General features: G+C 42.6%; 1 protein-coding gene across 1 annotated transcript; it reads right to left on the reverse strand.

Annotated features, from left to right (window-relative positions):
* Positions 1–7,226: 7,226 nt before the first annotated feature.
* On the reverse strand, positions 7,227–11,916 carry LOC309689788 (uncharacterized protein; the record flags this gene model as incomplete). Its single annotated transcript, XM_082506452.1, has 3 exons — positions 11,880–11,916; positions 8,074–8,827; positions 7,227–7,510 (listed from the first exon to the last, which is right to left on the reverse strand). Exons 1-3 carry the CDS (start codon positions 11,901–11,903, stop codon positions 7,227–7,229), a joined length of 1,062 nt encoding a protein of 353 aa, XP_082362578.1. The 5' UTR covers positions 11,904–11,916.
* Positions 11,917–14,697: the final 2,781 nt, after the last annotated feature.

The following is a 14,697-nucleotide window of genomic DNA, read 5'->3' on the forward strand; positions in this document are numbered from 1 at the left end:
GTTGATGTTTTATAATAGATCAGTATTCCTGTTAATGGTCTGGCAAGAAGATAAGCACACACAGAAGAAAAGCATAACTGTTTGGCACTTTGATGCTCATTTTAGTCCGTTATTTTTAATTCTTTGGACTGCTGCTAGAAATGTTTTGAAATCATTTCTGCTTAAAGTTCCTGTCAGCGTGTCTTGTGTCACAATTCCGGCGACAGCAGAAATCACAACTTTCTTTGTTTGAATGGCTGTTTAGATAGACGCATAACCTCATTTAACCCACTTTCTATTCTCAGTTGTATGACCTTTCTAACCTCTGGTACGGTCACATGTGAAACTTTGTTGTCCGGTGTGTGTGTGTAAGTCGTTGAGTCAAGTTCATGTGATTTCAAGTAAATGGCATGCCGTAAGCCTCATGTGCAGTGTGGCGGTCGTTGGTTTCAACATACTGATTATTAGGTTTGTTCTCCTTTTCCTTCTAAACTCTTTGTGACACTTCTCTTCTGGAAGGCGATCTGATTAATTAATCAGGGGAGGATATGGTTGTCTTCTCGCAAATGTGCCTCATTCTTCCTGATGTCTGATCCAAGTTGAAAATGTAACTTTCTCAAGGTGTTACTCGAGGGCATTGTCTCAGCCTTGTGAGAGAGAGAGATCTCCTCTGATTCTGACCACCACCACAAAAGAACCCCCTGCCATCATGATGGATGTTGAAAATCTTTTTATTTATGAAGGTCAGATGAACTGAAGCCGGTTACTTGAACTGAATCCTGAGCTAGAAACAACATATTTTTGAATGGTGTGAAAATAGAAAATGTGTAATTCCATTTTGGTGAGATTCACTTCCATTTTTTGGTGTCTCATAAAAAATTGACTACGATTAACATTTGCAGTTAAAGGCCCAGCTTAGAAACTGGTTCTCTTCCTTCTCTTCCATCCATGTGTTTTTGGTTAGAGAAAATCCTCCTAATAGATAAAAAATAGATCCTTCATGAGCCCGAATACTACAGATTCTTGTTCTCTTTATTTCATCATCCTTATCTCTCCCCCTCCACCTTTGTCTTTCAACAGATTGTTGGAATTTACTTTGCTTTAACGTGACGTGAATGCATGCAAATTGTTGTATCATTTCATTGAGTGCATGTATTAAAAGATTCAACCATAACCACAAAATTGCAGTAATAGCAGCGCCTGGAGAAAGCAGGAAAAGATCTCTTAGCAGTGACCCAGCTTCCACACTGTACATATCTGACTGAGCATTTTTGGCATGCACTGAAAAAAAGAGCAATCCACGGAGGCTCCACCCACTGCAACTCACAGATCCCAGAGAATTTGCTGCCAGCAACATGGAGCCAGACGCTATAGGACGCCGCCCAGAGGCCCCATGTGCAGAAGAGTCAGAGCTGTTTTGGCAGTTACTATGGGGTTTAAAATTGTGGCTGATTGGGGTAATAGGACATCTTCGCAGACCACCCTAGTCGGCGAAATTATGTATTGATTTTACAAGTCTTGATGAAGAAATAGCAATGAGCATCAGTCACTGAATAGGAAGTTGATGCCTGTGATCAGCTCTTCCAGATTATTGTCAAAATGTAGCTGTGGACAGTTTGAAAGCAAACTGATGTGTGATATGTCGGTACGCCAAGCTCGAAGATGTTGGATAAATCTTTCTGACTTTGCAACTCGAGATGTTTTGTATTTCTTTGGAGCAACAAAACAGTTTACCAGGGGCGAACAATTAATTTTAGTTAGCTGAGTAACTGTAACATTTACTCTTAGCAGTAATAGTTGATTTCTGTTTACTGGTTTAGAGGTCTCCACAACATTCCCAGTTTTTCATGGAGCCCCTAATGAAAATTAAGCTGTATGCAGTCCAACTTTTTTTTTCACATCTGTACAAGCCTTTCCCAAGACCATGAAAGTCTTCAAAATACTTTGTGAAATCAGTCAAGTTCCTCTTTAATCAAAGTGAACACACAAAAATTTCACGAAAACCACACCTAATGCTAGATGAGGCCGGGGGAAGTGGAGGGTGGTAAATTGCAAGGCGAAGGCAGAGCAGAAACACCGAGGATCAACAGCGTTGAAGGAAGCAGAATGAATGAGACAGAGATGAATGAGCCCACATAAACGAGACGGATCACGAACATAAATGATTGGATGGGACAGGAGACATGTGACTATTAATTGATTTCTGTGCCTGCTTGACTAGAGAAAGACACTAACCATACATTATGAGCACTGAAGAAGGGGCTGATTGTAACATTTTCGTGGTATACGTGCTTTCACTAGAATGAATGGCTTTCCATATTTAGAGACAGTGAGTCATCTTCTGTTTCATTTTGTACATCTGCGGTGTCAAACAATATGGAGGCAGTTGAGCATGAAAGTTCATTTTTGACCATGGAAATGAAAGTTTAACTGAAAATCTTTACTCAAGGTCAAGAAAAACACATTAACAGAGAAGTGTATTCTGATATTACGCAGCCACTTAAATGTGGATGTTAGGAATCACAGTTTAAAAACAGTTATTATGTAAGAGAAGGCATAGAGGTTAGTGTCTGGTTATGGTGAGCACAAACATGACATAGTTAAGTTAGGGAAATATGTTTACAGACTTTATTGAGTTTACTAAAATAATAAGGCTTTTTGGGTAACATTTCATTATAAAATAAATGCCTATTGAACCTATTATTGGCAAGTTTGGTTCCCTTTTAGCATGACTTTCACTTTGCAGCTCTGTCTACCACCACCTGCTGTCCTTGACTACCCAAAATCACTTTTGTTTTTCTGTGCATTGCCATTGGCAGCTTTCCCCAGGTAGCTGAGTAAAAGGTGCACAGCCAAAGAAAAAGAGGCCTTTTGTCCGAAGAGGCAAAGGCTAGCGGTAAAGAGGCAGTTTAAAGGGAGACTGCCAGTTTAATGGCTATGGAAAGAAACAACATTTCTAACTGCTGGTTGGAAATCAGAAATGAACAGTGTTAAAGTTTTATTAACTTTTTTTTTTTAAATATTAACTTTTAACAACCTATTCATCCACCCTAATCTTCTCACACCCAAAGTGTATGTGTTGGGTGTGGTCCTGGACAGCTACTGATGCTCTTGGGCACTGTGTGCTGGCTCAGCAGCTTTTATTGGATTTAACAGCCCATGATGTTTACTATATATAGTTTTATTTAGCTACACGTTATAGTTATTTTTTTTTGTCTTTTTGTCTGTGTAAGTATTAGTTGTCATCATATGATAAGTAATACCTTGGATATCAGTACAGAGCAGAGGGAAAGCTTTGGCCTTGAATTCGTAACCTTCTTCCAACCAATCAATCATAACAAGCTGTTTTCCAGTCAACCCTGTGAATTGTTTTAATCTCGTGTCAACAGACCGCTTCATCTGCTGATTGCTGATGGTTTCCAGTGTTTATTCAATCGTGTTGCATATCCAGTTTAGATATCAATTAAGCATATGGTCAAAGGTCAGCTGTACTGGAAATGAGAAAATGTGTAAAACTATCTTTAACCTTCCAAATGTGTGTTTTCATCTGACGATTTGAAAGAATTGTAATTTTCAGTGGAGCAAGGCGTTATTAAAGTCCTCATACTTCCACAGCAGTGTTTTCAATTACTCTGGCGGATGAGATGACCGTGCAGGTATGTACAGACCACGCTTGACTGACACCTTCTATAAAGATGTAGAGGATGTAAGTTGGGGTTCCAGTAATGGTTATGTAATTGGCCAACTTTAAGTCGGCAAAATGAAACTGACAATACCATCATGCAATATTTTACTCCCAGATGTTGTGAATGCACTTATCATGCAATGGAAAGCAATGCTTTATAAAAAAATTGGCTTTGTCATTTATTTATTTTGCCCTGATTTGCACAAATTCACTCCTCCAGTATGGAACATTAAATTGCAGTTTGTGCAAAAGGGTTTTCAGATTTAACAAACTTTAAATGGTAACTTTATTTCCTTCTCAAAATGAAAAATGACCGCTGTATCCTCATTGCAGGATATAAAAGTTGTTATTATTTACATTTTTTGCTGGGGGGTTGCAGATGTAGACAACTAAACAAATAAGAAATATGTTCCTCACACAGAAGAATAGAGTGTAAACACTCTACACCAAAATGAGGGTGATGCTAGAAACAGGAAAAACTGCACGGAGAAGCAGCTCTTTCTGGATCTGTAAAGTTTAGGAGTATTTTTTTTCTTTTTCTAAATCCATGCAGTCTGAAATGTGGATGGGATTTGTGCTTGTGCAAATATTCAACATGTCTGAAAGGATTAAAGAAAAGAAAAAAATATATAAATGAATAATTTGATATGGAAGGCAGAAATCTCTGCACTTGGTTTTCATTAAGAAAAGTTTTATTAATACACAGTACAGATTAAGTGTTTGATTCTACTGTGATTGATGCTCATCTATTTTATACTATCTCTGTCAAGTCCATAAGTTGCGGGACAGATAGACATTTTTTGTAATTTTGTCATTGTACACCACCACAGTGAATTTTAAATCAAACAACCAATATGTTACTGAAGTGCAGATGTTCAGGTTCACTTCAAGGGGTTTAACAAAACTTTTGCATAAACTTTTTATGAATCACACCAATGATTATACACAACCCCCCATTTAAAGAGGCTTAATTGGACAATTGATTGACAAGCCGCTACATGGCCAGGTGAGGTCTGTTCCCTTGTTATTTCATGGCAAATGAAGCACACATACCTGAAGTTGATTTAAAAGACCTGCATTTGTATTTTCATGATAATTTTAAATGGCGTCCAAAAAGATGTCAGTGTGTGTGGGGGAGGCCATCATTGGGTTGAAAGAAATAAAAATAACCTATCAGAGTGATAGCGAAAACTTTAGGAGTGGCAAAATCAACATTCTTCAAATGAAGGAATGCACTGTCCAGCTCAGCAACCCCGACAGGTCTGAAAGACTACAGAAAACAACTAAAGTGCAGAATTATTTCAATAGTTAGGATAAACAACTTAACAGCATTTAAACAGGTCAAGAACACTCTTGAAATGTAAAGGTAAAGTCCAGGATCTAAAGCATACTACATCTATCAAACAGGAGGTAATGGTATGGCATGAACATGTGCTGTCACAGTCTGGCTGCGAAGCTGACTGTGTCGAGTGAGGAGGTGGACCCAAGTGCAAACACGCAAAATAGCTGTTGAGCGAAACAAAACGAGCCGTTTATTCAATGTCGGTGAAACAGAATAAAATAAAAGGCAAAACCAAACCATAACCTAACCTGGGTGAGCTAAACATAACAAAACACTAGAACATGGACATTTTTTTTGTTTTTTTTGTTTTTTTTGTTTTTTAAATGGTCATGTGTGTAGATGTCCAAATAATGTAAATGTATTATTCATTGTGCTTATTTTAACGTGTTTAGTAATCCCTAAGGAAAATTTCAGGTACTTTAGCTGTCAGATAATCCAAACCATCTTTTTTACTGCATCTGTCTGCAATTTGGTGCCAGACATTTAGTGTGTGAGGAGATGCTGAGCATGTTTTGGGTGCTGTGGAAGTAGTTTTTAAATGTCGAGAGTTGCTGCTGCTGCTCCTCCTACTGCAGGCCACAATTACACCGGTTATTATGCCATGTTTTGAAATCATTATGCACTGTTATTACAATAATTCATGCAGCTGCTGTTTTGTACGCTACAAGATAAAACTTGTGGTGATTGCTCAGCATGAAAAATAAATGTGTCACTCAGGGATTTGTAAAGTCAAATAAAAAAACCATTTAAGCCCTTTTGAAATGCAAGATCTCCCAATTTTATTTTCAGTCTAATAGGGATTCAAAGCCACACACTCCATTTCTTCCCTTTTGACTGGAACAAAATAAGTTATCCTTCATGTATGATACAGATACACATGTTTGCTATTAGATGCCGGAGTCAAGGAAGATGAAGTTTGGGTGAGATCATACTTTTATAGCTAAGGGTTTATGGTGACATAAATTAGCAAAGCTGCCTCCAAAATAATTTCATCCGAATGCAAGCTCTTTACTCTCCTTATATTCCACAAACAGAAAAATGCACGCTCTGAGTTAATGGAAGGACAAATCAGGTGAAGCCCTACCAATATCAAAGTCTTTAGAGCAGCTCTTTCAGTGACTTGAGACGTGTAAATCAAATGGTTCAATCTGCACAGTGACAAGGAGTGAGCATGAATGATGATTTTTGCTTGCAACATGGGAACTATTATTCAAGCCTCAATCCAGACTAGCTCACCTCTCTGGAATGGGACCTAAGGTGTTCATGTAATTAGGATTTGTGCAATGTTTGCAGAGACCTCTGGCAAACAGTTACCACTAGCTGCTGGAGACCACCCTTTCTGACTGATCTGACAGATTTATTGGTTGTTGAAAAGGGGTGGAAGTTGCAGGTCAGTATTGCTTAGTCAACCATGTGACAGACTTGTGCTGAAAATGTTAGGATGCCTGGGTCGTTGACCCAGGGGTTTTGAGTTTATTATATCCTTTATACTTTTTAGTTTTTGGTTTCTTTGAGTTCTGTCTTATGGTTTATGTCTCTGTCTTCTTTAGTTGCTCTGTCTCCCCTATCACCTGTATCCCCTTGTCTAGTTCACGTCTCTGTGTATCCTTAGTTCCTATATCCCCGTGTTCAGTCAGTGTTTGTGTCTGCCCTGGTCCCACGTCTCTGTTCCCTCTGTAGTGCCTGCATGTGAGTCTGTGTTATGTGTTTCCTGTTTTACTTTGTAGGTTTCTGTCTTATCTCAGTGTGTTCAGTTTACGCTTCTTTGGTCTCGTCAGTTCTGATTTGCCCCAGCTGTGTTTCCCTCCTGTTACTCATTCCCTGATTGCTCCCTCTGTGTATTTAAGCCCTGTGTTTCTCTGTGTCCGTGTCGCGATCTACCGTTTTTCTTAGCTGTGTGTTCTGTCATTCCTCCGGTGTAAGTTTATTTTGATTTTTCCAGTTATGTTATATTTGAGTTTAACATTAAAGTTGTTTTGAGTTCACATCTGTTTCCGGAGTCTGCACCTTGGGTCCTATTCCTGCCTGCACACAGCCACACCTAACAGAAGATCGCGACCAGAACATGGACCCCGCAGACTCTTCAGCTTTTGGATTCGACGCTGAGATGGAGCGGTTGATTAAGCTCCTTGACCGCATTGCTCAGGCCAATGATTTGAGGACCATGGCAGTTGGGCTAAGCGCTGTAAATGCCATCATTCGGAGCAACCCTCGGCTTACTCAGCTTTCTATGGACACTGTGCTGGGCAGCTCCATTGCTGCCTGGAGGGAGCAAGTCAGGGCTGGCGAGCTTGCTCTCTCTATCTCCACCTCCACTTCTTTACCACCGCCCCAGGACGACACACACTCACCACCTGCCTCATCACTACCACAGACTGCCTCTCCTTCCTCACACCAGCTGGGACCTTGTTCGCCTGCCCATTCGCCTGCCTTTTTCCTCGCGGCTATGTGGTCGGAGGATGAGGAGGAGGTCTCCATTTCTCCACCGGTTCCTGTTCCCTCATCTAGAAGGAAGCGACGCCACCGTCACTCCTCTCCTCGGTCATCCGTCCAGCAACCTGCCTCCACTAGAGGGTCCGAGGGACCGCTTCAGCCGTCCGTTCCCGCTGGAGGGTCCGAGGGGCCCGTTCAGCCTCCTGTCTCCGCTGGAGGGTCCGAGGGGCCCGTTCAGCCTCCTGTCTCCGCTGGAGGGTCCGAGGGGCCCGTTCAGCCTCCTGTCTCCGCTGGAGGGTCCGAGGGGCCCGTTCAGCCTCCTCTTCCTGCTGGAGGATCCGAGGGGCCAGTTCAGCCATCTGTTTCCGCTGGAGGGTCCGAGGGGCCCGTTCAGCCTCCTGTCTCTGCTGGAGGCTCCAAGGAACCGCTTCAGCCGTCTCTTCCTGCTGGAGGATCCGAGGGGCCCGTTCAGCCACCTGTCTCTGCTGGAGGCTCCGAGGAACCGCTTCAGCCGTCTCTTCCTGCTGGAGGATCCGAGGGGCCCGTTCAGCCACCTGTTTCCACTGGAGGGTCCGAGGGGCCCGTTCAGCCACCTGTCTCCGCTGGAGGGCCCGAGGAGCCCGTTCAGCCTCACGCCACATCAGCTGGAGGGCCCGAGGGGCCCGTTCAGCCACCTGTCTCCGCTGGAGGGTCCGAGGGGCCCGTTCAGCCACCTGTCTCCGCTGGAGGGTCCGAGGGGCCCGTTCAGCCTCGTGCCTCGTCAGCTGGGGGTCCGGGAGGACCCAGCCAGCACGTCCTAGTGTCTGCTGATGGTTCTGGCGAGGCCGTTCAGCCACCACCGGCTCCACCGCCTGGTCCGGCCCCCGAGTCTGCAGCTCCGCCTGGTCCGGCCCCCGAGTCTGCAGCTCCGCCTGGTCCGACCTCCGAGTGTTCAGCTTCGTCTGCTCCTGAGGTCTCCATGCTGTCTGTTCCTGCACGTCCTGTCCGGCCTGCACGTCCTGCACATCCTGTCCGGCCTGCACGTCCTGCACATCTTGTCCGGCCTGCACATCCTGCTCGTCCGGCCCGTCCTGCACGTCCTGCACATCCTGTCCGGCCTGCACGTCCTGCACATCTTGTCCGGCCTGCTCGTCCTGCACGTCCTGCACGTCCTGTCCGGCCGATGACTGGACGTCATTGCCGTCATGGACGGCCCCCTGAACTACGTCGCCGTTGGTGCCTCCCGCCCGGCCGGCCTCCTGATCTGCTCCGTCGCCACCGGTGCCTCCCGCCTGGCCGGCCTCCTGACCTGTTTTCTGGGCTCTTGGACCATCAGCCTCCGGGCCGCCCCCCTGACCTGCCCGGGTTTGGACTGTTGTGCCGTTAGCCTCCGGGCCGGCCCCCCTGGACTTTTTTGAGACTATTGCCTGGGCCTCTGTGCCTTTCGTGAGCTCTTTTGTTTGTTTGCTTTTGGACTATGCCTGGGCCTTGGTGCTGTTGTTTTGGACTTTGTTCCTGTGTTTTGTTCTGTTGCTTTCCAGGCTCCGTTGTTTGTTTGTTTGTTTGTTTGTTTGTTTGTTTGTTTGTTTGTTTTTTTTCTGGCTCCTTGTTTGGTTTGTTTCGAGCCCTCCATCCTGTTTCCCCCGCCGCCCACCCTGGTTGGGTTGTTTTTGGGTTTTTTTGTTTTGGATGTTTTGGTTTGGGCTGTCTGGAAGCCAGCCCTTAAGGGGGGGGGGGGGTACTGTTAGGATGCCTGGGTCGTTGACCCAGGGGTTTTGAGTTTATTATATCATTTATACTTTTTAGTTTTTGGTTTCTTTGAGTTCTGTCTTATGGTTTATGTCTCTGTCTTCTTTAGTTGCTCTGTCTCCCCTATCACCTGTATCCCCTTGTCTAGTTCACGTCTCTGTGTATCCTTAGTTCCTATATCCCCGTGTTCAGTCAGTGTTTGTGTCTGCCCTGGTCCCACGTCTCTGTTCCCTCTGTAGTGCCTGCATGTGAGTCTGTGTTATGTGTTTCCTGTTTTACTTTGTAGGTTTCTGTCTTATCTCAGTGTGTTCAGTTTACGCTTCTTTGGTCTCGTCAGTTCTGATTTGCCCCAGCTGTGTTTCCCTCCTGTTACTCATTCCCTGATTGCTCCCTCTGTGTATTTAAGCCCTGTGTTTCTCTGTGTCCGTGTCGCGATCTACCGTTTTCTTAGCTGTGTGTTCTGTCATTCCTCCGGTGTAAGTTTATTTTGATTTTTCCAGTTATGTTATATTTGAGTTTAACATTAAAGTTGTTTTGAGTTCACATCTGTTTCCGGAGTCTGCACCTTGGGTCCTATTCCTGCCTGCACACAGCCACACCTAACAGAAAAGGCATAAAGATGCAGTTTTATCATCATCTTTCACAGCAATGCATTCTTATACAGGAATAAGTATTACTGGAAAAACAGGTTTCAAATTTTCACCCAATTCACAAATAAAAATAAAAAAATAAAAAAAATAAAATAATAATAATAATAATAAACATTTTAATAAATAACAGAACAAACACTTTTCAAAAAGATTTGTTCAAGCGAGTTTGGAAATGGTGTGTGCCAGCAGACTTGAGAATAAGAGCTCAGGTGTGAATATTAACAAGAGTTTCATTCCCATGTGTAGCTCATTACAAGTAATCCCTGCCACTGGTGAACTTCTATTAAATATGAGATGAAAGGTTTGAAAGTAGTGGAAACAAGGATCTTGCGTGCATAGCTGCCCCTTAAAGTATGTAAACATGACCCCCGTTGTCATGCAATACGTATTTGCAACGTATCTGGCATTTTCCTGTTATTTCAAATTTTTTTCTTGAATAGAAAAAGAACCTGTTGTGCTTACATAAATGAAATCCAATTTCCCAAAAGTGGACCTAAACAATGGATGGTGACCCCTGGCAAGTCTTTATGGGAAAACATGCAAAAATCCAATATAATGTTATGACCACCTGTCTAATGTTATTAGATAATTGTGTCACCCTTTTGCTGCTAAAACAGTTGTAACCCAACAAGGCATGGACTCTATCTATCTATCTAGATAGATAGATAGATAGAAGCCACAGGCTTTGTGATGGCTACCCAAAGCAGCTGTTGTAGGCGTGACTTGACAATTATTAGTGGAGATGTATTTGTATATTTGAGACTCTATGTATAATTTTGAACCAGTGTGGACAAAAAAATCCAATCTTGTGCAATCAATTCTTGTTTTTAGAGTTGTTAAAGTTGTACGCAGTACAATCCACCCCAACACAACAGTTCAAACAAATCATTAACAGTGCAAAACTGCCACGACATTCAAGAAATAACATAATATAATAATATATATAATAATATATACACTTTATAAGATGTATAAATCAAGGATATTGTCCATTGGACCTCGTCCTGTACCCTTAGCAGAAAAACAACCCCAAAGCATAACGTTTCCACCTCCGTGCGAAACTTTGGGGACGGTGTTCTTTGGTTCATATACAGAATTTCTCTTCCTCCAAACACTGCAGGTCAAGCTGATGCCAAAGATCTTGATTTTGGTTTCATCAGCACTTTCTCTCAAGCCTTCTTTGACTCATTTAGATGTTCACTGGAAAGCTTAAGACAGGCCTTTACATGTTCCTTGTGAGCAGGGGGACCTCGCCGGGCTGCAAGATTTTAATTGATTATGGTGTTGTGTGTTATCAGTGGTGTTCGTGGTGACTGTGGTCCCAACTGTCTTCTGATCATCAACAAGCTCCTTCCGTGTAGCTTTGGGCTGATCCACCACGTTTCTCATGATCATCCTCATCTAGTCGTGATTTTTTATTCAACTTAGTAGTATTGTGAAACTTTATTGATTTCATTGTTTTTATCTGTAGCCAACTTTGAAAGAGCTGTTCGTGCTCTAATTTCGTCAGATCCGTGTTATCAAAATTCCTCATGTTCCTGGCCCAGCCAAAAGGCCATCTCCCACTTCTAGACTTTTAACAAGTTCAAAGAGAGTGTCTTATCATTTCTCTTTCAAAACCTTAACCTTTAAAACCTGAGCAGAACTTTACTATTTGTTCCCACACCCTGCCTTATTACAAAATTTTCCTGTTGCAGAGTCCATATATGGATCCAAAATGGCAGCATCAGATTTACCAACAACAACAAAGAGACTTTGGTAGATAAGTCCAGAAAATCCAACAAACTGAAATTCAGTTCAATTCATTTCAATACATATGGCACCACATCAAAACAACAATCATCACAAGGTGCTTGCACGTCCTGCACGTCCTGTCCGGCCTGCACGTCCTGCACATCTTGTCCGGCCTGCTCGTCCTGCTCGTCCTGTCCGGCCGATGACTGGACGTCATTGCCGTCATGGACGGCCCCCTGAACTACGTCGCCGTTGGTGCCTCCCGCCCGGCCGGCCTCCTGATCTGCTCCGTCGCCACCGGTGCCTCCCGCCTGGCCGGCCTCCTGACCTGTTTTCTGGGCTCTTGGACCATCAGCCTCCGGGCCGCCCCCCTGACCTGCCCGGGTTTGGACTGTTGTGCCGTTAGCCTCCGGGCCGGCCCCCCTGGACTTTTTTGAGACTATTGCCTGGGCCTCTGTGCCTTTCGTGAGCTCTTTTGTTTGTTTGCTTTTGGACTATGCCTGGGCCTTGGTGCTGTTGTTTTGGACTTTGTTCCTGTGTTTTGTTCTGTTGCTTTCCAGGCTCCGTTGTTTGTTTGTTTGTTTGTTTTTTTTCTGGCTCCTTGTTTGGTTTGTTACTCATTCCCTGATTGCTCCCTCTGTGTATTTAAGCCCTGTGTTTCTCTGTGTCCGTGTCGCGATCTACCGTTTTCTTAGCTGTGTGTTCTGTCATTCCTCCGGTGTAAGTTTATTTTGATTTTTCCAGTTATGTTATATTTGAGTTTAACATTAAAGTTGTTTTGAGTTCACATCTGTTTCCGGAGTCTGCACCTTGGGTCCTATTCCTGCCTGCACACAGCCACACCTAACAGAAAAGGCATAAAGATGCAGTTTTATCATCATCTTTCACAGCAATGCATTCTTATACAGGAATAAGTATTACTGGAAAAACAGGTTTCAAATTTTCACCCAATTCACAAATAAAAAATAAAAATAAAAAAATAAAAAAATAAAATAATAATAATAATAATAATAAACATTTTAATAAATAACAGAACAAACACTTTTCAAAAAGATTTGTTCAAGCGAGTTTGGAAATGGTGTGTGCCAGCAGACTTGAGAATAAGAGCTCAGGTGTGAATATTAACAAGAGTTTCATTCCCATGTGTAGCTCATTACAAGTAATCCCTGCCACTGGTGAACTTCTATTAAATAAAGAGTTGAAAGTAGTGGAAACAAGGATCTTGCGTGCATAGCTGCCCCTTAAAGTATGTAAACATGACCCCCGTTGTCATGCAATACGTATTTGCAACGTATCTGGTATTTTCCTGTTATTTCAAATTTTTTTCTTGAATAGAAAAAGAACCTGTTGTGCTTACATAAATGAAATCCAATTTCCCAAAAGTGGACCTAAACAATGGATGGTGACCCCTGGCAAGTCTTTATGGGAAAACATGCAAAAATCCAATATAATGTTATGACCACCTGTCTAATGTTATTAGATAATTGTGTCACCCTTTTGCTGCTAAAACAGTTGTAACCCAACAAGGCATGGACTCTATCTATCTATCTATCTATCTAGATAGATAGATAGATAGATAGATAGATAGATAGAAGCCACAGGCTTTGTGATGGCTACCCAAAGCAGCTGTTGTAGGCGTGACTTGACAATTATTAGTGGAGATGTATTTGTATATTTGAGACTCTATGTATAATTTTGAACCAGTGTGGACAAAAAAATCCAATCTTGTGCAATCAATTCTTGTTTTTAGAGTTGTTAAAGTTGTACGCAGTACAATCCACCCCAACACAACAGTTCAAACAAATCATTAACAGTGCAAAACTGCCACGACATTCAAGAAATAACATAATATAATAATATATATAATAATATATACACTTTATAAGATGTATAAATCAAGGATATTGTCCATTGGACCTCGTCCTGTACCCTTAGCAGAAAAACAACCCCAAAGCATAACGTTTCCACCTCCGTGCGAAACTTTGGGGACGGTGTTCTTTGGTTCATATACAGAATTTCTCTTCCTCCAAACACTGCAGGTCAAGCTGATGCCAAAGAGCTTGATTTTGGTTTCATCAGCACTTTCTCTCAAGCCTTCTTTGACTCATTTAGATGTTCACTGGAAAGCTTAAGACAGGCCTTTACATGTTCCTTGTGAGCAGGGGGACCTCGCCGGGCTGCAAGATTTTAATTGATTATGGTGTTGTGTGTTATCAGTGGTGTTCGTGGTGACTGTGGTCCCAACTGTCTTCTGATCATCAACAAGCTCCTTCCGTGTAGCTTTGGGCTGATCCACCACGTTTCTCATGATCATCCTCACCCCAATGATGCAAGATCTTATGTGGAGTTCCAGACCGGGGCAGATTGATGGTCAGTTTATATTTCTGAATCATCACACCAACAGTTGTTATCGTCATCTTTTTATTCTGTGGACAGGGGTGTTTTGTACTTATAACGAACTGAGGTCAGGAGTACCTGTAATTGACTGATGGATTTATTGAGTTTGATTTGTATACCACATGGGAACTCAGCCAATCTGCAGGAGCCAGAATTCTGGCTGGTTTGTACCTGTGTGCCAAGTTTGGTTGCTCAAATCCTGATTGAGTAGGAGGAGTTGGCGGCGAAAGAAAGAGACAGACAGACGGACATGGTATGGTGAGGCTGTTATTCTTTAAATAATGTCAGACAGATCTCAGTGCAAACATTAGACATGATTATTCCCATTTCAATTTTTTCCAGCTACCTGATCTTCCCATCAGCTACCTAAACTATTCAAAAGGTTGTTGTGTCTTCATCTCTGAATGACACCAATAATGAAATACCCAGCTGGTATTGTACCTAACACAAAAACAGCTCTTAACTTACAAATAATTTACTGCTCACTGCTGACTCCAGTCATTTCTCAGTTTTAATTCTCCTACCTTCTACATTTGATATGTATGATATACTTTAAATCTCATTGAACTCTGCACTGGAATCAAGGATAGTTCTCTTGTATGGTGTTACTCCTACCTATCTGACTCATCATTTCTCGTCTTAGTAGGGGATTTTTTCCCCCTTATTCTTCATGCAGTGTTCTCACAAGATTCAATAATAGATCCCAGTTTATTCTCTATTCATATTGTTTCCTTGGATCATGTAACTCA

Source organism: Aulonocara stuartgranti (assembly GCF_965226115.1).
Source record: "Aulonocara stuartgranti genome assembly, chromosome: 15".
NCBI classification, from domain to species: domain Eukaryota; kingdom Metazoa; phylum Chordata; class Actinopteri; order Cichliformes; family Cichlidae; genus Aulonocara; species Aulonocara stuartgranti.